General features: G+C 37.6%; 1 protein-coding gene across 1 annotated transcript in view; it reads left to right on the top strand.

Annotated features, from left to right (window-relative positions):
• The first annotated feature begins 246 nt into the window (after positions 1-246).
• The window catches only part of pck (Claudin superfamily protein pickel), a 45,685-nt gene continuing 25,009 nt past the window's right edge, over positions 247-20,922 (top strand). Inside the window, exons 1-3 of the mRNA XM_081769814.1 lie at positions 247-482; positions 6,873-6,939; positions 16,068-16,243. Coding sequence (XP_081625940.1) covers positions 440-482; positions 6,873-6,939; positions 16,068-16,243 — 286 coding nt within the window. The 5' untranslated portion in view covers positions 247-439. The remainder of the gene's footprint in view (positions 483-6,872; positions 6,940-16,067; positions 16,244-20,922) is intronic.

Below are 20,922 nucleotides of genomic sequence, written 5' to 3'. Positions count from 1 at the left end.
TTTGCGTTTTTGATTACGTTAATCAGCACTACAGTTATGATCATTTGAAGCATTATTTGTGGTGCATTCAGATCCGCAAATTTTGCGAAGATCGTTACGGAATTAGATACCTACAGTGCACTGAAAAATTGAAATCCAGTGAAATTATATCCCCAAATGTCCATCATATATGTGTAACTTTCCTTTAATTCCTCTGAGGGGATAGAACTGAACTCGTCTCAACATCTCCTTACCCTACTTTAATGTTTACTTTGTCTCGTTAAGAAATTTTATAATAGATGGTGCTGGTGTCGGAAAATGGTGGAAATTGAGGTGTGTCAATAATATTGGAAATAATAAATTGAGTCGATAAATTTCGAGAATATTTATCTGTGAACTTGAAACACAGTTGTTATTTTAATCAATTAATATTGGTTAAGTTCTTCAGTCTAAAATAAAAATGACGTCGGATGGAGGAAAACAAGATTATCCGAAAGCATCGAGTAAGTTTATGATTTGTTTTTCTATTTGAATTAAAATTCTAATCTATGTACACACATTTTAAGCTGAAGTACTTTTACAGTTAACCTGGCAGTGTTGTCTACATGTAGTAGTGTTATTTTTCTTATATAGTGTTATAGGTATTGTAACCAAATATTTACCGTACTTAATTATTTGGTTCTAATTATCCGTACAGTAACAGGTCGGAAAAAAAAAGAGGCAATTTTAAATTTATATGTAAACTATGCCAATTCACAGAGGACGACTAAAGTATATTTTCGCAGAGGAAGAAAATATTAATCACCTGTAAGCACATAAATAGCGTTAAAAATCGTGGTTCGTTAGTATAGAATTGTAATTCGAAGATACGTTGTAGTGACCACCTAGTACAGTTTGCTGCGTGTTTTTCGTACTTATTTTGGTAATAGTTAAGAACAGCTACTTCTCATCTCCCGTGCACGAGGATACATCTTACTGTTGCACTACCTAAACACCCTAAGTACAAGGGCAAGAACTCAGTCTATTACCTACTTTTTAACATCCTAGATAGTCAATGAATAATTCCTGAAAGTATGGCGTTTCTCTTCCTTCCCTAAATGGGAAGTACGGCTCATTAACTATAACCCTTATTTTTTATGCGTATACCCACCGTCGTTGACACGCCGCCTCCATATGGACATACCCCCGCTGTAGTAAGTGGTCCATTAGCTTCATACCCTAAGGTGGAATGTATAAGTAGTAATGCAACCTTGTATTACGCATTGTAGTGACCTCCTACGATAAGTTGGTACGTGTTTTTCTAACGGATGATCGTTTTAATATCACATAAGTTTGTAAATATATTATGTGTGGCATATGTGTTTGTAGGCATGTTATGAATCTATACGCAGTTGGTGCGTGAGCACCAAGAAAATAAGTGCAAAAGGCTTAGGAGATTGGAGATACTTATTGAAAGGATTGAATTTCTTCAAACAATCATTTCTTGTGGCGCCCCTCAACTTTCTGTTCCAAGTGGGCTGTTGGAATGTGCCTACAAAGGAGCTTACTTTCTAAGATGTTGTGTTATAGATGTAGTTCTTATTTTTGATAAAGGTTTTTGTGTTACACTTCAAATTCATGTAGGGGCCGCGGTGGCTCAGTGGTAGAGCGTTCACCTCTGGTGCTTGAGGTCCCGGGTTCGATCCCAGCCCCCGCCAAGTGAACTTTGTGGTGGACAAACAGCGTGTACGTGGGTTTCCTCGGGGTTCTCCCGTTTCCTCCCACTTTCTTCACACCACCATTTCATTCATTACTCATCATCGCCGTCTCCTTTAGCCTAACCGGCATAATCGTGGGACGTAAAACTGAAAGATTTCATTTCATTTTTTCAAATTCATGTACATAATTGGTTGCTTGTGCCATTCATTTATGTCGTTTCTGAGGTAAATTAAAATTGATTTCTTGTATAGTTTATTAATAGATAAAACAAAAAAATCTTTAGACTAATCTTCCGCAGATGGCTGCCGCTGATAAGGCTGGATTCAACCTTGTATTACTACTTACGTGATGCTTTAATATACCTTACCTACAATTACTCCTCTTTCTTATTCTCGTGCTTCTTTTGCGTTTTCCTACATCCGTATGTAACTATACAGTATTATAGCGCTAAATTAGTACCCTCCAACCATTAAATGTTACAAACTACGCTCTACTCAGAAATTACTAAAACGATAAATCCTTACGGCATTAGGAAAATAAACTTTTAAAGGGGTTTCGGGATGGTGCCCACTATCAATCACATCTTTCTGCGATATTAATCACTACAAAATTTATGCCAAAATACTTCTTTCTTACGTGCTATGTCATTATGTTCATGAATAATGCATATCTTTTACCATAACAAATGAGGAGCTCCAGTTCTAGTTGCAGATTGACTTCAAGAAGGCTGAGTATAAATACGGTGCCTTAAGTATGGCATAAAAACTACAGTGCATAAAACACGAAGCAACTTTTGCTAGGTGGTTACTAAAAAACACAAATGCTGTCTAACCGAGTCAGAGCAAAACGCAGTAGGAGAGCTCGAGCGTAAGCGAGGGGTTGCATCCGTAGGAAGTAGGCGTGGCACTGACGGTAAGTATATGCATAAACGAGGATAGTGGAGGATACGCTTAAGCGAGAATATGTCCTGCTTCCAACTTTTTTTGTTCGCAAAGATTCCTTGATTCAACTGTCCACTAGCTGGGATGATAGACTGAATTTGAATCCTACAACTAGAGTTCGTGTCACCCGAGACAAACACGAAATCACTGGCCCTTGCAGCTGGTCTAGTGGCTGGTGCGTGCGTCTTTGGTGCGCGTGGTCCCCGCTTCGATTCTCAATAGGAGAATACAAGAATTGTACTTTCATAATTGTTAACTTCCATTAATCATCCGTTTCCCGCATGATGTTATTTACAAGGTACGGAAATGCTCTGATGGAAATGAAAGGCGGGAAGGAGCCCTTTTAGCGCCCCTCCAATCACATGCCCGGAGCACGTGTTTCGTTTGCCCTTTTCCCCTAGCTGTGGCCCTGCTTAAATACCCGTAATTTAACGTTTTGAAGCATTAAAATATCCTGACAGGCTTATTACGCGGCCGGTTATGTAATCTTTAACAAAATGTACCAGACTTTGTCTGTGTTAAAAGTAAAATTCCTTTTATTTGTTCAGCCATAGTCCCTATAGATAAGAAAAGTATGCTGAAATGTGTGGCCTAGCGTAGATTTTCATGTCCGAATGACTCGGTATGTGAAATTGAGAGGTTTGTTTATTTTTTTCAACAATGATTAGCGGATTCTCATTCTTTTTGTGTTAAATATTTTTTTTTTCTTAAAAATTGACTTACGTTAAAGTATGGATATCTTTCAGATTCGTATAATTTTATCGCTGTTTTTCCTTTAACGTCCCACGACTAAGCCCTTTAGGCTAATGGACAGAGATGATTAATAAAAGTGAAATATTATGAAAGAATTGGTGGAGTGAGAATGTGGGAGGAAGCGGAAAGACCCTGCCAGGGTTTGAAAAAACCCGGGTTTTTTGAAAAAGCCCAACCCACCTGGGCCCATGTGGGTTTTTTCGGGTTTAATTGGGTTTTTTCGAAATATTTCAATGTTTTTAGGGTAAAAGTGTTAAAATGTGATTTATATTTCAAGATTATCATTGTCACAACTTGTCACAATTGTCACAACAATTTTCTATTCACTGCAGTTTTGAAAAAACGGCCGCCATTTTGAAATTTTACGTTGGATCGCTGCCAAAGTACATATAGCTAATTTAGAGTATCTCGTGCTTCTACTCTGAACATGTCAACTTAAAAGACCAAAAATTACACTTTGTAGCTTGGATATCCGCTATTCTGAAAAAAGAATGGCCGCCATTTTGAAATTTTACTTTGGTATGCCGCCAAAATTTATACAGGAAATTTAGTGTGTTTCGTGCTTGTACCCTGAAATTTAAACTTAAAAGACCGAAAGTGATACCCTGCAGTATGTGTGTACAGGCAGACGAACGAACAAATGTAGATCGAATCATCCCAGGAGCCTCAGTGACGTCGCCAAATATGAACTCAAATATATTAATTTAAAACGAAGATATATAATTCGTGTTTTACAAAATAAGTGTTTCAAAATGTCTTATACGACATAAATATTTTCCAGTGTAAAATAAATAGTTTTATTGTTGGAGTCATGGGAGGCAACTAGAGGGGCAAAGGGGGCAGTTGCCTCTCACTTTTTTGCAATTACCCATTAATGTATATAGTTTCATTTGGAAATATAAAGTTTTGAATGTATTATTGGTTCATAGAATAAAAATGGTGCCATAAAATATTTGTCGTTCCATGAGTACGCATTGGTTGTCTTCCCGTGGAATTAAGAAAGCTACAGGAATTGCGTTTGAACTGCCACTTAAAATGGCCCAAAAATTAACCTATTTGAGCGCCACAATTCGAGCGGACTTTGAGCAGTCAGCCGCTCTGGAACTAATTGATATAACATTTCGCAAGGAAAGAAGTCCTTCACAAGTTATTCTTTAATTGCACAAAAATCGACAGTTCCTAAAATGTATTTTCTTTTTTTAATAATAAGGAATATTTTGATTTGATTTTTTCAGTTTAACATCCTGTTCAGCGGCGAAGTTATATGAGATGTGGACTTAATGATCAACGTGGAGTCAGAACCATCTGAGCTCCTCCCGGGAATCGAGCCCGGGTCTCCCACGTCAAAGGCGTGTACGCTAACCGCTTAGCCACGAATGAGCTCAGTAAGGAATATTAATTTTGCAGTGTAATATACGAGTTTAGGTTTAGGGGTGTACATATACAGTTTTGTATGTACAATTAAATTTAGTGAATTCAGCATAATTCTAGGTTTTAGGATTATTTTGTATAACTGAAATGTGGAGGGACTAAGTATTGCTGAGTTTTGATATATTCCAAGAAAGTGAAAACTGTACTTATTGGCAGCGAACATGTTTCGGGAAGCTGCAAAAGTATTTCTTTAAATGTCGTAGCATATGCTTGTAGTATTCACTGTCATCCTAAGAGTAATAACACATATAATAGCATCCGTGGAATTAAAATATATAAGTTGTTCACTAATTTCCAGTTTCAATATAACTTTTGCAAAACAAGCCTCATTATTCATTACTATGATTATTTGATTAATATTATCCTTTCTATTATATTTTGCAAATTTGTTATTAATAGGCTCCCAATCTGATCACACAATTTTCCAGACAGATATTCATGAACAAGGAATCAAATCTCTTCTTACAGCTTCGTTGTTTAAGAGTACAAATGGGTAGTACCTACTTGCGTTGCTCTTGTCAATTTACTTAATAAAATATGAAGCACGATATACGGTACTTTAACTGAAAAAGACAGTATCCTAATAGTTATACAACCTTTCGTCAAACAAAGTGTTACAAGCAACCAGAAAAACTAACATTGATATAAAATATTCAGATCATGTATCCCCCCTCCACAAACACACTTTTAACGTTCAACCGCCGTCACTGGTTGGAGTTCACTTCCGATACTTTGTGCGTTCAATTACGGGAATTTCCCGAGCACTTGTTGCAAGGCGGCTCTTTCCAGAAAATTAATTTAAAACAATTAACACAGACATAATTCATATTTTATAAGTAAATGTTTCAAAATGTCTTAAATGAAATTCAATATATTTCAGCGTAAAATAGTGTTATTGTTGAATCATTCAGTTGCGACGCTTTGTGCGTTGAATTGCGGGAATTTCCCGAGCACTTCTTTCGCGACGTTTTTTTTTTTTTTTTTTCTTTCTTCGAAACTGCAGCTTTTTCTTGGTGTATATCGAAACTTTCACTAGTAAGGAAGTTTGAATTCAGCATTTGAAATAGTAAGAGTTACCTACTCTTCGATACCCCGAGCTTTAATCGTCTTAAATTTGACAAGAATTTTCACACTATTGCTGCTGTTGATTCTACAGAATGCTTATTTGAAAAGTAGCGAAAAATAACTGAACTAAACTCTTGTTCTTGGAAAACCAAATTTTACTGAAGAATACTTGTGTTACCATCAAAGGTAATAAAGCAATAATACTAATAGTTTTACTAATGCACTACATATTTACTGGTAGTACCGGCACCTATGGCCTTAAACCCGATGAGCGATAACGTCCCTCGGCGTCGCCGAGTCAGGGAGCACACTTTTCACGGAAAGTATTTTCTAAATTATAAAATTGCATATCTTACTTCAAACTAAGGTTTTTTTAATTTTTAAAATTCATTCGCTGCATTCAGATGTTTATAAGTCTTATGTTGTTGTATACCTTAATGTGAAAGCATCTAATTCGCCCAGGAAAGTCCAAAATCTGATAAAAATCACTTTTAATGTAATCACCTTAGTTGTTCCAACAATATACTAACAAAAAGCTCAAAAACCCAGGTGGGTCCAACCCGAAAAAACCCGGTGGGTTTTTTTCGGGCTGGGCCCACTTGGGCAAACCCTGAAACCTGCGGACAAGTCATTTGGTCTCCGATCGAACCAGTGACCTTCACACCACAGGTAAACCTTCTACGACTGAACCACGTGCCTCACATTCGGAAAATGAGACAGAGAGTCCCTTAGGAAAGTCAGAAACACACAATATTTTCTAACACAATTCCACAATGTCATGGGATCCCAGTAAGTATCTTTGGCATTGAAACCTTATATCAGGTAATAATTAAAGAAACACCTTTTAGCGACCACAAGGAGATTGCATCGAGTTTCAATAATTCACTGTCGTCATCCTTGATCCGGTGTAAATTTACAAATGATTCTTTTAACAAGCAACAATCCTAATGTGAGATAATCAGTATTGCTATTTTTCTTAAATGTGAAACTTTTTTTTCCTTTCAGATGCTTTGTTATTTGGTGGCATTTTAACTTACATCGCGGGACTGCTGCTTGTAATGTCATTTGCAAGGTAAGGCTTTTTTCTCTCTTTTTTAAGTCATTGTATTATTTATTATGTACGCTTTAACCAGAAAATAGTAATACGATACACAGAGGACAGAAACAAGGTAGATATACATAACGCTTAAAGGAAATGCACACTGCTGAAAGTAAAACAAAAACTGTAATTGTAGATCAGAAGCAGCATTATCATATTGTTTTCGTGTAAATATTTACGTATGACATACACAGTTGATCAAGATGATTTTGTATTAGATATTCAGAAATACAGGGTGGACATAAAATCTCCTCTGATAACAAACAATAATAACAAGGAAACAAAGAATGCGATCTGAAAATATCGCTTGTATGATACTTCAAGATTTTGCTACAGGCTGTGCTGCCATCTACTGAAGCTGACCTTAGCGGGACAGTCATTTGTTTAAAAATGGCGTCAGCACAGCAGAGAACGAAGTGTGTGTTGTGGTATCATGAAACAAAATCTCCCGTCACAGTTCGACGAACAGTAAGAAGAGAGATTGATCAACAGCAGTGTTGGGCAAATTTCAATTGAATTAACAATTAACAATTAATCTGTAAATTTAATTGTTAATTGCAATTAACAATTGAAATAAGTAATGGTTAATTGTTAATTGCAGTTGGCCACTGAAAAAGGAGAATCAATTGCAATTGATCAATTGATTGAAAGTAATTGCAGTGGAAAGTAATTGCAATTGAATTCTGTAATTCAGTTGCAATTGAAATTAATTGGCAATTGATTCAATTGCAATTGATTTCCACAGCAATTACTTTCAATTGATTGATCAATTGCAATTGATTTTCACAATTAATTTTCAACACTATAGTTCAGAGAGGGCGTGGGGCAATGAAAACTTTAGCCACGACCAATTGACTCACCACCCGTCGTGACCCACGACCCACCGTGACCCACTCTGACCCACCACTCATCATAAACCACTCTTACCCACTGTGACCCACAGACCCACCAAAACCCATTGTCATCAACTCTGACCCATGATTCACGCCCTATTCTCTACTGACTAAAGAGTCTAAACTTGTAATAAAACAAGCCTATAAAATATTCACTCATCGGAGTTTGAATTTCTACGATCAATCGCTCAAGCACCGCACTAATACAATAACGGCGGATCTGACATTTCTAATATAAATAAAATAGAGTTTGTTCGTGTGTCTGTCTATCTTTGTGCAGCCTGTGGACGAGACGAGTGGACCTAAACTTTTCAAAATTTGTTCACGGGTAGCTTGGTCTAGGCCCCAGACCAAGACGAAGAGATTTTTTTTTTAATTCCTTATTAGGTGGTCCCCAGGGGACGTTTACCGGGACCGGCCTGGAGACCAGAAAAGTCGACCGAGAGTTACCAAATTTTGGTCAAAGATACCTTGGTCCAGGTCCCACACCAAGGCAAAGCGTTTTCAACAAAATTCGAACCAGGGGGTCTCAGGGGGGCGTTTACCGTGACATGTAAAAGTAGAACGATATCAGTGTCGATTTCATAGTTTTCGCGGTCGCTGAGATCAATGGTGAACCTCCGATCGCATTAACTTCCAAATTCACCGTATTCGGCTGTGGGCCGTGGGTCAACGGGAAGGGGATACCGAAACGTAAAAGTAATCCAAAATGACCGATATTAGTGTCAAATCCATGGTTTTCGCGGTTGCTCATATCAATGGCGACACTACCATTAGCGATGACTTTCAAATTCATCCACCGTTGTATGCGGGCCTTGGGTCAGCAGAGGGGGGAATTCCGAGACATGTAAAAATAATCGAAAATGACCGATATTAATGTCAAATCCATAGTTTTCGGGATAGCTGAGCTCAATGGTGAAACTCAAGACCGCGTTTACTTTCATATTTAGCCCCCATCAGCTAAGAAAGGGGGCATTATAAAAGGGATCACGAGACATGTAAAAATAATCCACAATGGCCGATGTCAAATCCGTAGTTTTCGCGGTGGCTGAGATCAATGATGATACTTTCATTAGCGATGATTTTCAAATTTAGCCACCATTGTATGCGGGCGGGGAGTCACCGGGGTGGGAAATTGCGAGACATGTAAAAATGATGGAAAGTGACCGATATTAGTTTCAAATCCATAGTTTTCGCTGTCGCTGAGATGAATGGTGATACTTTCACAGGCGTTGACTTCCAAATACAGCCCCCATCGGCTGTGGGCCAGAGGCATTTTTTTTTTTTTTTTTTCAAAATTGGAACCAGAGGATTATAGGGACTTATACCGGCATATGTAAAAAGTAGTAGAAAATGGCAGATGTTAGTATCACATTCATAGTTTTCGCGGTATTGGTTGGGGATTGGTGGGGGCCAGAGGAGATTTTTTCACAATATGAACCAAGGGGGTCTGAGGGGTGGTTCACCGGGACATGTCGAAGTAGTAGAATTTGTTTCGAATCCATATTTATGGGAGTTGCTCAGACGTATAGTGACACCCCCGATAGTGTATACGTTCAAATTCAGCCCCCATCAGCCTTCCCAATGAAAACACATGTACGGAAACGGTTGTTGGATATATATTCACACAAAATATATCCAATTTTAGAAATGTTTTTTGATTGTTCTTCCGTTGTTCAGTTCGTTTACATTGATATTTTATCTGATCCATGCGAAGAACGGGCATAAAAGCTAGTACGAAATGGTAAAGTGTTTGTTATGGAACAAATTACAATGAATTCAATTATATAGATAATAATTATAATTAATAATTATTTCCTTGTTGAATTATAGATACTTTTCAGTGGAAAACTGAATAAAATTTAAAAGTCCAAAATCAACGTAAAGTAGACCAACGTAAAGGAAAAATGTATAAAATTTTCCATATAATTAAGCTTACAAACTTAAATGGAAATTCAGCTTAATTACATGGAAATTTTTTGCGTCGTTTTGTGCGTCTATTTCCTCGTTTTCTGCGTCACCGGAAATGGGTCAATGTTATCCTACAAATATGGCGGAACAATTTAATGCTGTTCCGTCAGGAACGATTTCGAGGTCGTTTCCTTCACATCATTTTGTGCGTGTTTTCTACCGTTTTGTAAGCCTATTTCCACGTATGGGCATTCAAAGTGGGAAGAAAAATGATCCACTCTCCCACCAGTATCGAATTTCAAGGTCGCTTTTTCGCATTGTTTAGTGCATGTTTTTACCGTTTCTGGGCATATTTTCACGTTTTGTAGGCCAACAAAAGTGGGTCAATGCGGGAGACCCGGGTTCGATTCCCGGCGGGAGCTCATGTGGTTCGGATTCCACGTTAATCAGTAGGTCCACGTCTCATATAGCCTCGCTGCTGAACGGGACGTAAAACTCAAAATCAATCAATCAATCAAAAGTGGGTCAAAGACGACCTACCAATATGGCAGAAAAAGACATATCCATTCCACTTTAAAGGTCCATTTTGACCCTCTCCCACTGATGCACAAAGCGACACAAATCATGCATTAAAAATGTGAAGAAAACGACCTCGACATTCGATGGTGACGGAACAGCATTATGTTATTCCGCTATACTTGTAGGCCCTTTTGACCCATTTTTGTTGTCTCACTAAAGTGGAAATATGAGCACAAAACAGTACAAAGTAGGCACTATACGATGCGAAAGAAACGACCTCCAAATTCGATAGTGGCGGAACAATGGCTCTATTTCCTCACACATTGATGGACCATTTTGACGCATTTCTGGTGATGCTCAAAACGTGGAAGTAGGCGAACAGAACGGTACAAAATACACACTAAACGGTGCGAAAGAACCAATCCCGAAATTCGATAGTGGCGGAACAGTGAGCCATTTAACTCCCACTTTAAAGCCCCGTTTAACTCACCTCGGGTGATGCACAAGACGAGAAATAGGCGCAGAAAACTTTAAAAAAAGGGCACTAAACGATGCGAAAGAAACCACCTAGAAATTCGATAGTGTCGGAACAATGGGTCATTTTGGTCACACTTTGGAGGCCCATTTTGACACACTTCTGGTGACTGGCAAAACGTGGAAATAAGGGCACGAAACATTCACTAGTCGATGCGAAAGGAAGGACCACGAAATTTGGTAGTGGCGGAGCACTGGGTCATTTTCGTCCCACATTCGAGGCCCATTTTGACCGTCTTCCAGTGACGCCAAAACGTCGAAATACGCGCACAAAAGGGTACGCAATGTGAAATTAACGACCTCGAAATTCGATAGTGGCGGAACAGTGGGTCATTTTCGTCCCATCTTGGAAGCCCATTTTGACCCACTTCTGGTGACTCAAAAAACGTGAAAATGGGGGCACGAAACAGCACGAAAATTCAGTAGTCGATGCAAAAGGAAGGACCTCGAAATTCGGTAGTGGCGGAGCAGTGGGTCATTTTCGTCCCACCTTCGAGGCCATTTTGACCGTCTTCCAGTAATGCACAAAACGTCGAAATAGGCGCACAAAAGTGTACGCGGTGCTAAATTAACGACCTCGAGATTTAATAGTGGCGGAACTCTTGGTCATTTTCGTCCCACCTTGGGGACTCATTTTAACCCACTTCCCATGACGCACAAAACGGCACAAAACAATATGAAGGAAACGAACTCGAAATTCATTGGTGGCGGAAGAGCAATAATTTGTTCCGCCATATTTGTAGGCCCATTTTGACCCACTTCCGGTGATGCACAAAATGTGGGAATAGGCGCACAAAGCGACACAAAACACGCACAAAAGATGCAAAACAAAGTACTTCGAAATTCGTTGGTAGTGGAACAAGTTAATGACGCCGTGAGCACCAATATAAGTATATACTGTAGTTCTTACCAGGGGGCGCGGTGGGTCAGTGGTAGAGCGTTCACCTCCGGTGCTTGAGGTCCCTGGTTCGATCCCAGCTCGCGCAGTTTGGACTTTATGGTGGACAAACACCGTGCTCGTGGATTTTCTCGGGGTTCTTCCGTTTCCTCCCACTTTCTTCATTTCATTCATTTCCCACCATCACCGTCTCCTTTAGCCTAACCAACATAAGCGTGGGACGTAAAACTAAAGATTTCATATCATTTTTTGTAGTTCTTACCATCAAGGCTGAGAACTGCACGGTTCAATTTTTTAGCCAAAGTAGAAGCCCAATCGGAATAGTGATGATGTCAACCGGCCCGGCTCGGTTCAACTGAGCGTACAGCTTGAGCTGGCTTGGTTGGGATTACCCATCGACTGGGCTCAATTGAGCCAATGGCTTGAACCGGCTCGGTAAAGACGAGTTATCGACTCGGCTCAATTGGAGCCAATTGCTCGAACCAGCTCCGTTGAAACGAGTCCATAGCCTGGGTTCGAGTTAGCTTAACTAAGCCAATGGCTCGAACCGGCTCGGTTGGGGTAAGCAATCAGCTCGGCTCGGTTCGGCTCGAGCTGGCTCGGTTGGATGAGCTGTTGGCTCGGCTCACTTCTCGGTTCGGCTCGATAAGTGAATGAGCTGTGACCGAGCCGCTTGAGTCGTTGACAACGCTAAACCCGGGTCGAGCAGTTTTAAACATGTTTGGCTGGAGTCCCATAACTTCTAACAATTTTTGGCTCGAGCCCTAATACTTGCTCCTCCTGAACTCAAACCAAGAACCTCGTGACCGATGTCCTTGCCTCCTAAAGATTTCTTGACTACCGAGATCGACAGTTAACTAATTTTTAGTATTCCGATACAAACCGCCTATATTCCATGTTTATACATGTACACGGTGTTATAATAATAATTAGTTATAGTAGTAGTAGTAGTATCATTGATAATTATATTGTCTATGTAGGATACTTGAAGATAATAGTACTTGGAACTACACAAAGGATTTAGCTCGAATTGGCTCGACTCGACCTGAAACTCGATCCGAATTCGAGTCGAGTTGGGGGAAAATGTTTCGAGCCGAGATCTCGAGTCGAACTCAAAGATGTCTGCTTCGAGTCGAGTCGAGTTTTAAAGAAAACTCGCTCGAACTCGCTCGTGCTCATTCCTATTGTATGCATGACGGGCATATTGAGTTCTTTCAAGGGGGATAGAACCATAAACATAATATATTTAAATAATACTTAGTTTGACGGCTTTCTTCCCAGGGGGGGAATGGATGGTAGGTATCCAGCATTTCTTATAAGTACCTTATTTGAAATATGTAAAACAGTAACAAGTGGACAATACAATATACACACATCTTATCTTCAGTTTTAATTGCTGATTTCAATTGCAATTAACAATTACAAGTTTCAATTGTCAATTGCAATTAACAATTGAATGTTTCAATTGCACCCTTTGCAATTGACAATTAACAATTAAAAGTTTCAATTGCCTGGTGACCAATTAACAATTAACAATTGACGAAAATTTAATTGCTAATTTTATGATTGAATTCAATTGCAATTGAAATTAATTGTCAATTACAAATTGAAATCAATTGGAATTCAAATCAATTGCAATTGATTTTCAGAGCAATTACTTGCAATTGATTGATCAATTGCAATTGATTTCAATTGATTTTGCCCAACACTGATCAACAGCCACCAGATATTAAGAGCATAAATGAATGGTATAGCAAATTTATTCCAACAACAAGTGTTTTAGATCGGATAGAAGCGGTAGACCGAGTGTAAGTGAACATTTGGAAGCTGTTCGTGTCGCTTTAAGCCGAAGGGAATCTTTGCGTTGCACATCATGTCAACTGGACATTCCGAAATGAACTGTGTTAAGAATTTAACACAAAAGTTATACGCATACAAGGTGCAGATTCTTCATGCGTTAGCACAAGAAGACCGTCCCCGACGCGCAAATTTCGCATGTGACATCGCATTGGCAACTAATAGAGCACATGTAGAAATTCTCTAAATCAGGTTAAAAAAAAAAGAAAAGAAAAAAGAAAACTGTTTGAGTTCGCCTATTATTTGCGCAAATCACATGCTTCTATCATTCTTAGTTTTCTTATTAATGTTTGTTATCAGGGAGAGACTTTATGTCCACCCTGTATTAATGATGAAAATAATATATTTGGAATATAATTGGTAATCGTGCTCAAGAAACACATAATATACTCAATGAAAACAAACTTATATATAAATCAGCTTTACAAATAGAAAAGACACATTTTTGAACTTTTTTTTTCTAACACGATAGACCAGCTCTTAATGCAGATAAAGGAAACGTAAAGAAAGATTGAGATTACGACTATTAATAGCTATTAATAAGAGAAATAAAATTTAGTTTTTGAAGCTTGATGTCAGTGTATTTACTGATAAATACTATGGGATCATAATTTGAATACAACGTATTTATCTTGTATCTCGAGTTAGGTGATACAATTTCAAATTTCTGTGCCACTTTCTTCAGTAAGATCTTAAAATTGTTAAATTGGGTTCAATATTAGATCCTGTTCCCCATTGAAGTATTCTGGGAAAATTGTGGAACATTAATCCTCGTGAATGTTTTAAAACCAATGTTTTTATTTAGTCGAAATTCCTATTTTGTGCTGTTAATAAAAATTATTTCAATTTTTTTAACGTTCAGAACGCTCGACTTTCGGATCGGTCTAATCTACCAAAAATACAGTCATACCCACAAAATCGGTCAGAATGCCTAAAAGCAGAAACATTCAAACAGAAGCGCCGCAACCTAAGATCTACATACAGGTGAATTTTACCAATAAGTACATTGTCATACAAAGAGGCGGGTTCATGTGCATTTCCCTTTAATATTTACTGCACATATCAATTTATGTTTCTCGCCTTTCCATGTTGCTTATGAACTAAACGAACTCCTGATACGAAGCCGACCAGCTTGCATGGACAAAGTTTAAACTATATTTACTTTTAAAAAATGCACGTAATTGGAGTATATGCTTTTAAAAAATAAATATTGTTAGCTACATGTTTAAGTGTCCCCTAAGTTATAACTCATCAGAACCCTAAGTTATGACGTTGTATAGTCCATGATTCGATTTGCACATCCTATAGAGTGTATAGGAACTTTTCAGTTAGCCAGAATTCAAAAGTGAGTCATAGCTTATACGGCAACAGAACTGGACAGAACGCCGAAGCAAGCAAGAAAGAAAGCAGTTTGAATTGAATTGACACTTTCTTTTTGAAATGCTATTCTGCTATCCAGTCTCTTTCAGAAATCGTACGAAATACCTATGGTAGCTCGATAAAAAATAATAAAAAATACACATAAAAACACAAAGTCATACTTCAGCGAAACTTCATAAAAAATATAATTTGTCAATTAGCATTAACAGTCCAGTTTAGGATTTTTTAAGAAGTTACTAAAGAAAGTGGCTAGGCACACCGAAACTGTAGAACACGTAACTTCAGATACAAGATAAAAATACGTTATATTTTACAGCTGAAGTTTCTACTGTTAAATAACTTTATACAGTTTTAATGGTCTGTACCATATTATTTGGCTTCACAGTTTGGCAACAATGTAGAAAACAAAGCGCCTCACTAACTCTGCTAGTGTTGATAGTTATTTGCCAAAAAAATGTGTTGTTATTTAGAAGATTAGTGTAAACATTGTAATAATAATTTAGTAGGGGCATTTCTGTTTATCTATAGACAATAGAAGTAGTCGAAATTATGACACGCAGCTAAAAGAAAATTTAGTTAAATTTATTTTCAGTACTGAATATTTTCATACCATTAAAATTTTTCTTCGAATTATTATTATATTTGTATTTGAAAGGAAACTATTTTTAATTTTTATATTTATATTCAAAATTGAAATTTATTCAATGTTATTAAAATTTTGAGTTTTTAGACTTTCGTTGGGGGCCGCGGTGGCTCAGTGATAGAGCGTTCACCTCTGGTGCTTGGGGTCCCGGGTTCGATCCCAGCCCCCGCCAAGTGAACTTTGTGGTGGACAAACACCGTGTGCGTGGGTTTCCTCGGGGTTCTCTCGTTTCTTCCCACTTTCTTCATTCCACCATTTCATTCATTACTCATCATCACCGTCTCCTTTAACCTAACCGGCATAACCGAGAGACGTAAAACTCAAAGATTTCATTTTACACTTTCGTTGTTCAAGATTGTTCCAACTTGATTAAAAGTTTCATTGTGATCCAGCATAGTTTATTATAATGTGATTATATACTAGCCTCAGTATATACTACTGTAACTTTGTATATTTGTTTTTGCAGTCCCTACTGGCTTCAGTCGTATGAGAAGACATTCAGTGATTTCAAGCACATGGGCTTATGGGAGTTCTGTTTTGATCGATTTCGATATCCACATTATCAATTTGATAAATTGTTCGACGGATGTCATTATATTTTTAGTGAAGAATATTATGTTATTAGAGAGTGGTTGTTGCCAGGTAAGTTAATGGACTAGAAATGTTATTTTGAGCGTTTATATGGAAATTGATATTCTATTTTCAGCTCCAAGGCTGTGTGAGACATATATGTATACTCAGTGGCAGGGTTGTTTTGTTTAAAACAAATTTTGTATACGTTTTAAACATTTTGTTTTAAACACAACGTGTATTTTTTAAGACTTGTTTTAAACATATGTTTATTTTTATTTTATTTTATTTTTGTAAAAAAAAAAAAAAAAAAAATGCCAGAGAAAGAAAATTGTCAAAAGTGCTCTCCATCCAGAATACTATTTTCATCCCATGTGAATGTTTTGATTTCTCGTAGCCAAAGCAGATCAATGTGGTGATCTACAATTATTTTGTCCCTTTTTACTCTTATTTTTAACGTATATTGTGTTGTTTAAATGCTTCTCAGTTAACTTGTGAGAAAGTGTCGTAGTCGAAGGTTGGAGTACTTGTAGAATTGATATTAAAAATAAATAAAATAATTATCGTGGAAATTGTGCACTCCGTAAGAAAGAAGGCGGAATTCGTCCCATAGCTGTAGGTTGCACCTTAATAAGATTGGCTTCTAAGCTCGCATGCTCCAGTGTTTACCAGCAATGCTCTTCCTATTTTCAGCCCAACCAATTAGGGTTCGCAACGAAAAGAGGATGTGAAGCAATTATTCACTCAACTCGAACTTTTATCAAGAACCATGAAAATTCACAGCACGTCATTCTCAAAATAGATTATAAAAATTCCTTTAATACGGTGGAACGTGATATCATGTTAAGTGAAATAAAGCAACAGCTCCCTGCCACCTACCCCTTTTTCTGGCAAAGCTATGCTTGTCCATCAATGCTGTTTTTTGGAGAGAAAACAATACTGTCCCAGGTCGTTTGCCAACAAGGAGATCCCGCTGGCCCAGTGCTTTTCAGCTTATCAATCCATCCTATAGTTCGCAAATTATTATCTGGATGATGGTACTTTGGGAGGTTCCCCACAATCCGTCTTTCAGGATGTGAATATTTTATTAGCAGAATCTAAACGCATTGGTTTAGAAGTTAATCTTTCTAAATGTGAACTGTTTTTCACATCTGGACAGGTGGACACCACGATTGTATCACAATTTCAACAGCTTCTTCCTGGACTTCGAACAGTTAATGCGAACCAGTTATTTCTTCTAGGTGCTCCACTGCATGAAACAGGTTACGAAATAGCTTTTAATGAGCACCTAAATCAGCTTAAAACTGTTATTGAACGGTTAAAAATTTTACCATCTCACTTGGCATATTTCCTCCTAAAAAATTGCATGGGTATACCAAAGTTACAATATTTTCTTCGAACTACTCCAACATGGTATATGCCATCTCTACTTCTCCAAATGGATGCTTGCCTGAAAAGAGCATTAGAGTCTATCGTAAATATATCTATGAATCAAATACAATGGACACAAGCTAGTCTTCCAATTCGTTTCGCAGGTTTGAATATCCGCAGAGTCTCCGACCTCAGCCTTCCAGCTTTTGTTTCCTTGTGTTATGGGGTGAGACCACTCATCTCCAACATTCTTAACATTCCCGTTGATGATGTGGTTACCCACCACTTGATAGAGGCAATTGACGTATGGAAGTTCTTATTTGGACAAGATATACCATCCACATTGGAAGTACAGAAAAGCTGGGACAAAATAATCTTAAAATCAATTATTGAACAAGAGCTATTCTTGGATAATGTATTTGATATAGCTCGCTTTAAGGCCTTACAAGAAAAAGAATCTGACGCATGATTGCAATCAATTCCATCGAGGAATATTGGAACTTTCATGGATAATAATTCTTTTCGTCTTTGTGTTGCTCTACGCCTTGGCATGAACATGTGTAAAAAATTTACATGCATTTGTCGGGAGTAAGTCAATGAAAAGTGTTTGCATCCATTGAGCTGTCCCAAAAGCGCAGGCAGAGTGTCCCGTCACGCTAAATTAAATGATATCCTAAAACGTGCTTTGGCCAGCATAGACGTGCCTTCAATTTTAGAACCATCAGGTTTATCAAGGGATGATGGGAAAAGACCAGATGGCATCACGTTAATCCCCTGGGAAAATGGGCAATGTCTAGTATGGGATGTCACTTGTGTTGATACTTTTGCAGCTTCTCATATCGTATCATCATCTAAGGAAGCTGGAAGTGCGGCAGAAACAGCGTGCAGACGAAAACATTTAAAATATAAATGCTTAAAAGAAGACCATTTTTTCATTCCCTTTGCTGTTGAAACAAATGGTGTTTTCAGCAAAGAGGCAAAGAATCTAGTGAAACAAATAAGTTCACAGCTGGTTGTGAAAACAGGAGATCCGCGGAGCAAACAATTTTTAATACAGAGACTCAGTTTAGCAATTCAGCGGGGAAACGCAGCTTGCATTTTTAAATGATTCCCCTCTGCTCCTATTATGGAAGAAGTTTTTTTATCTTAAATAGTAAATCCGTTCCACGCTAGCCACATCTACCATCAAGTACTGTTATATGAAGGTTCAATTATATCACATTGCACAGCACAGTGTTGCCTGGAATTTCGTATATTATGTAATGCATTGATTCTTTGTATATTTCAGTTAACTTTTTATCTATGACAGGTTGAGGATATTTCTTTTAATGTTTTGCATGTCTAATTTATTGTATGTTCTCTGGTTTGTCATTTAATTTACATTTTTATATTATGTATGTTCGTTTATAACTTAATGCAACTTTATGTACTAGAAATTGTAAGTATATTTGAAACATTGAAATAAAAAAAATAAATAAATAAATAAAACAAATTATCGTGGAAACAAATTTTTGTTATATTCAGAAAACAAACAAAAGGTTATTTGCTATATTCCGATTCTGAAATTAAAATATCGCAGGCATTCGTTGATACAGTATATGTTGGTTCTCAGTCTCCGTAAACTTGGAATCGTTTAACATGAGTTTTACGGGAAGAAAAAAAGGACATCATTTGGAGCAAACTAAGTAATTCAAACTCCATCAGATAGGAAAACGACATACGAGCTCGTTGCTAAACGTGTAAGAAAGAAATGGTTGGTTTAGTTCAAGGAATGAAGAATCATTATGAAAAATGCAATGCTGTAAAAAAAAGTGGAAAGCCAAACAAATGGTAAAAGTGTTGATCCGAAAATTGCTTCTGCTGATCCTAACGTCAGTGATGTGGCTGAGATGTAAGAATTAATTTTGTATCAACAATATCTTTTTCATTAAATTATGAAAATTTTATTTCGTCCGTTTTCCCTGACTCAGTTCTAAGTTTCTTAAAAACTTTACACCTTGGCATAGCTTGTATGAAGGAACCAGGTGAGGAAGCGCAAGGTATGGCAGTCGCCCGTGTAACTAACCATTAAAGCATGATACTTACTGTAACATCAATGCCGAACGTGAGTGTCTGGGACAATTTGATCTCAATTTCTTCGTCTGTCTGTATGTATGTACCACGCTACAGGGAACAATTTTCGGCCTTTTAACCTTAAATCTTGAAGGTAGAGGCACGAGACGTAGTAATTTGCTGTATAGATTTTGATTGCAATCCGATGTAAAATTTCAAAATTAGTGGTTCGGATCCCGCTTAAACAAAAAGCCCTGTCTCATATAGCCTTGCTATTGATGCAAGAGTGTAATCAATCAAACTAAACAAACTTAATTTTATGCGTTTCGAACAAACTTGGGTTGCAGGATAAATTTGGCTCCAACTCAGTTTTTATAAAATATTTTTAGATATAGGGCGTTCAGAGCACAAGGGATTTAAGTCCCATTTTCAGAAAGGTTCACTTTTGCTCAGCAAACGTAGTATCTTCGTAGCCAGGGGTACGAAATAAATGAAACAAAAACTACGTAAAAGGGTGTGGACTAGAGTTTTACAGAACAACCGCTAGACAAGGGCGTTGATGAATGGGGGAGGAGGGCTAAATTCCCCCTCCTTGCTCATAAATTTAAGATATTAGCATTATATTGTTTACTCTGCAACGTGAGAATGATTAACAAGTCAAGCTCCGAATGCCATAGTCAATGATGCATAATCATGTTAAATAAATGCAGGATATGTCAAAAAGAAGACGGAAAACGTTATATCTTCGCAACTACGAATCCGGAAATGAAAGAAAGAAAAACTACGTGACAAGGTGCAATCTAAACCCTGTTCGGCCTAAACTCTAAGCTGCAGCAAACAAAACCACGTGAAACTAAATCTCGCTGATTTGCTGTTGGACTACCGACGCTTGTACTCCTCCGCCAAATAGTTCATATGATTTGATTATTACTTTCACTATGAAGCTCCATATAAAACTGCTACATTGTTATAAATGATAAAAATATAATATGGAATACCTAATAATGCTGCAATCAAGTGTTGCTAATGAAACAATAGAAATAAACACTAAGCATGCGCAGTAATTATGGCGCCAATTCAACTGTGGACGCGTGTTCTGCTTTCAAGCCTGAAAGACGGCTCCCGGTTCCGGGCATGAATCCCGGTTCCGCGAGTGTTGTAATGAAACACCAACAAGATAAACTTTTACTCACTAAGCAACAATTGTTTACCAGCGAAATTCTTTTTTTTTTTTTTTTTCTTATCTTTCCAGTTTTTTCATTCTTTTCTGCTGCTGGAAGTACCTGGACAACACGAGACAGTATTGTAAAAATGCACGTGTATAATTT

The sequence above is a fragment of the Thermobia domestica genome, chromosome 8 (genome assembly GCF_964235325.1).
Source record: "Thermobia domestica chromosome 8, izTheDome1.hap1.1, whole genome shotgun sequence".
NCBI classification, from domain to species: domain Eukaryota; kingdom Metazoa; phylum Arthropoda; class Insecta; order Zygentoma; family Lepismatidae; genus Thermobia; species Thermobia domestica.
This window is presented reverse-complemented; position numbering and strand designations above follow the sequence as displayed.